The sequence below is a fragment of the Octopus bimaculoides genome, chromosome 26, assembly GCF_001194135.2.
Source record: "Octopus bimaculoides isolate UCB-OBI-ISO-001 chromosome 26, ASM119413v2, whole genome shotgun sequence".
Classification (NCBI taxonomy): domain Eukaryota; kingdom Metazoa; phylum Mollusca; class Cephalopoda; order Octopoda; family Octopodidae; genus Octopus; species Octopus bimaculoides.
The window spans coordinates 23,133,765-23,137,337 of NC_069006.1; the positions used below are offsets into that span (position 1 = coordinate 23,133,765).

At 36.7% G+C, this 3,573-nt stretch overlaps 1 protein-coding gene across 3 annotated transcripts in view; it reads left to right on the forward strand.

Moving 5' to 3' along the window:
- Nucleotides 1-3,573, forward strand: part of LOC106879162 (uncharacterized) — a 40,245-nt gene that overhangs the window by 21,822 nt on the left and 14,850 nt on the right. Inside the window, exon 4 of one of the 3 annotated variants that reach the window (XM_014928607.2) lies at nucleotides 2,462-3,515. The exons of the other annotated variants lie outside the window; for them this stretch is intronic. Coding sequence (XP_014784093.1) covers nucleotides 2,462-2,724 — 263 coding nt within the window. The 3' untranslated portion in view covers nucleotides 2,725-3,515. Of the gene's footprint in view, nucleotides 1-2,461; nucleotides 3,516-3,573 lie in introns of those variants that run through there. 3 annotated transcript variants of the gene reach the window in all.

The following is a 3,573-nucleotide window of genomic DNA, read 5'->3' on the forward strand; positions in this document are numbered from 1 at the left end:
ATATATTTATACTTAAATATTCATTATCTGAAAACCTTCAGTCTTTGTTTTTTTCTGTTTGCATGTGTGTATATATATATATATATATATATATATATATATATATGGGAGAATGTATGAAAAAAAACAACAACAGACGAGGACAGGTGGTGTAAATAACAAAAGGATGTATTAGTTTGACGCTCGGGAATACGGAAAAATCTTTACTGGAAATCTTAAACTGATATTCATTTTGTTGCTTGTGTTTTCTTTACTTTTTATTTTATTGTACTTTTTATATCATTTCTTTTACGTGAACTTGTTTCAGTCATTAGACTGTGGCCATGCTGGGGCAGTGCCTTGAAGGGTTTTGTTGAATAAATCAATCTCAATACTTTTTTTTCTTTTTTTTTTGTAAGCCTAGCACTTATTTTATTGGCATCTTTCTGCTGAATTGAGGAGTTATGCAGCCATAAACAAACCAACACAAGATATCAAGCAGTGGTAGTGGACAGGCACAAAAACAAAGATGCACACCTAAATATATATATATAACCAAGGACACAATGTATTGCAAAGAAAAAAACTCACAACCTTACAGTCATGAGCTGAATACTCTAACCACTCACCCACCCATCTTCATTAATCATTACTTCTACCTGGGCACCCTGTCCCTTCATAAAATCACACACCATCATAGAGCAATCGCAGGTACCACATTTAGTCAATAGAAACCAACAAAGAATATGTCAGATCTACCATAGACTGTCTTTTTATCTGCTCAAGGAGTGGTACCTGTCTGCCAGTATATTTGTTGACTTGCTGCCTGACATTAGTACTTTACAATAGCAGGCAGGACACTAGTATTATACAAAAGGTAAGTTACCAGTAATAAACTACAGAAGATATAACAGAGTTATCATACAACACATAGGGGTTGCTTTGGTATACCACCACTACCATCATATCCTCCTTCTAGCTTCTCTCATTTATATAAAGTGGAGTAAGCATACATCTTTAAGGTGCTTGACTCTTTATCATATTAGCCTCTCAATGCTGGCATAATACCATCTCTCCCTCTCGAATACACCCCCCCCCCACACACACACACAAACATTAGGCTGAAGGGGATTTTCCCTTTTTGCAGCCTTGTAAGTTACTTGGCAATCTCATTAGTGCTAGCATGAAAACAGTACCCAGCGCACGTAGTAGAGTGGAAGGCATTAGAAAGAGCATTCAGCCATAGAAACCATGCCAAAGCTGACACTGGAGCTCCACACAGCTCTTTGACTCATCAGATCCTGTTAAACTATCCAACGCAAGCCAACCTGGAAGACAGAAGTTGACTGACGATGGTAAGTGATAGCGATGATGATGATGATGATACCATGTTACATACAGAAGATTTTAATCACATCATACATCATACATAGCACCTGATTTCACACAAGTATTGTGCAATTCTCGGTATGACAAATAAGATCAAACAGTATCGCATATAATACTATTATTATCTATTTCAAGAAATGACACAGGCATAGTACAACAACAGATATAACAGTAAGTATTATGCATAAGAGATACGCCACTAGCATTATACAGTAACTAGTTGTGATAACAGCACTGCACAACACCAAATATCACACTAGAATTATATTTATCAACAGATATGACAACAGTATGATACAATATGAGCATTATATACCAAACATAGTAATAGCATTATACAATTCCACATATGAAAATAAAATTATGCAAGACCAATTTTTCAGACACTGAAGGTCCAGAACCATTTATAATCTACATTAATTTTCACTAATGTACAGGTACCTGTATTTTTATGTAATTATTTAAATAAATCTAATATTTGCTAAATTTAGAATGTGTTGACCAAGATGACCAACCTTGGTCTCAAAAAAAAAAAAAAAAGCAAACTGTAATTAAGAAAGGTTTTGGAACCGAAGGTTCCAGAAAGTTCATGCTGTACCTGTAGTTGAAGGCAGGTGAATGTAACATTACCTGCAAGGTATGAAATCCATGTCAGTTATAAAACCATAGGATTTCCTATATAGTTATATGTGATTTGTGTGTGTATGTGTGTGAGAGAGAGAGGAAAGAGAAAGAGTGGGTGTGTGTGCATGAGAGAGAAAGTGTGTATGTGTGTGTGTGTCTGTGTCTGTTTGTGCATGTATGTCTGTTTGTGTGTGTGTGTGTGTGTGTGTCTGTGTCTGTTTGTGTATGTATGTCTGTTTGTGTGTGTGGGGGGAGCATGAGTGTTTCTGTGTGTCTGTGTGCGTGAGAGAGAGAGAGAAAGAGAGAGAGTGTGTGTGTGTGTGTGTGTGTGTGTGTGTGTGTGTGTATCTGTGTATCTGTGTGTGTGTGCATGCGTGTGCATGCGCATGTGTGGTTACTGATATGCAAGCAAATATTCATCATATGCATCTATCTACATATCTTTTCCTTTTTTCCTTTTCCTTACCAGGTGAGACATTCAGCATTATAAGAGACTGCAACCAGGAACAGTTCTCATTCAACACTCGCCTCAATAAATACAAAATCTTCCAGTACCTGAATCCATCCAAAAACACCACACTGTGTACAATCAGTGGCTGGTCACTTATCTGTGTGACCCTGTGTGACACAGATATGTGTAATGCTCCCTCCAAAGGCCATCAGCCAACATCTGTCACAGGACTCTGGTTCCTGACCATTCCACTTTCTGCCAGCATCAGTTGGTTCTTTTAATGAAAACTACTTGAACATTCTAGTGTTCTGCTGGAGCACCGCCTTTAGTCAAACAAATCAACCCCAGGACTTATTCCTTCTAAGCCTAGTACTTATTGCATAGGTGTCTTTTGCTGAACCACTGAGTGACAGAGACATAAACACACCAACATCAGTTGTCAAGCGATAGTGATGGGTGGGGAGCAAACACAGACACACAAACATATAAACACACACACAATGTATATATATATATATATATACATATATATCTATCTATCTATCTATCTATCTATATATATATATATATATATATATATATATATATACGACGGGCTTCTTTCAGTTTCCGTCTACCAAATCCACCCACAAGGCTTTGGTCGGTCTGAGGCTATAGTTTCTTGCACACACATACACAGATACACACACTTGTCCAAGGTGCCATGCAGTGAAACTGAACCCGAAACCATGTGGTTTGTAAGCAAGTTACTTACCACACAGCCACTCCTGCACCTATATTAGTATATATATAATTATACTTATTATTATTATTATTATTATTATTGAACAGTGTGAATGAGTGCTCAGCACCACATTGGTGGATATTCTTTATTCGTAAGTTAACCAGACTGCCATTGGTTTCATGTTGCGTGAAATATCTCTCAGCAATTATTCTAGTCTGTCACATGGGATGTTGGTGTTCATCCCCATCTTGGATGAAAACATCTAAAATGGAGACAAACACCAATGAACCATGCAAACATGAAACCAATGCTAGTCTGGTTAATCCTCAATAAAGTATATATATATATATATATATATATATATATATATATATATATGTAAGTCATGGGGTCGATTTGTCTGACT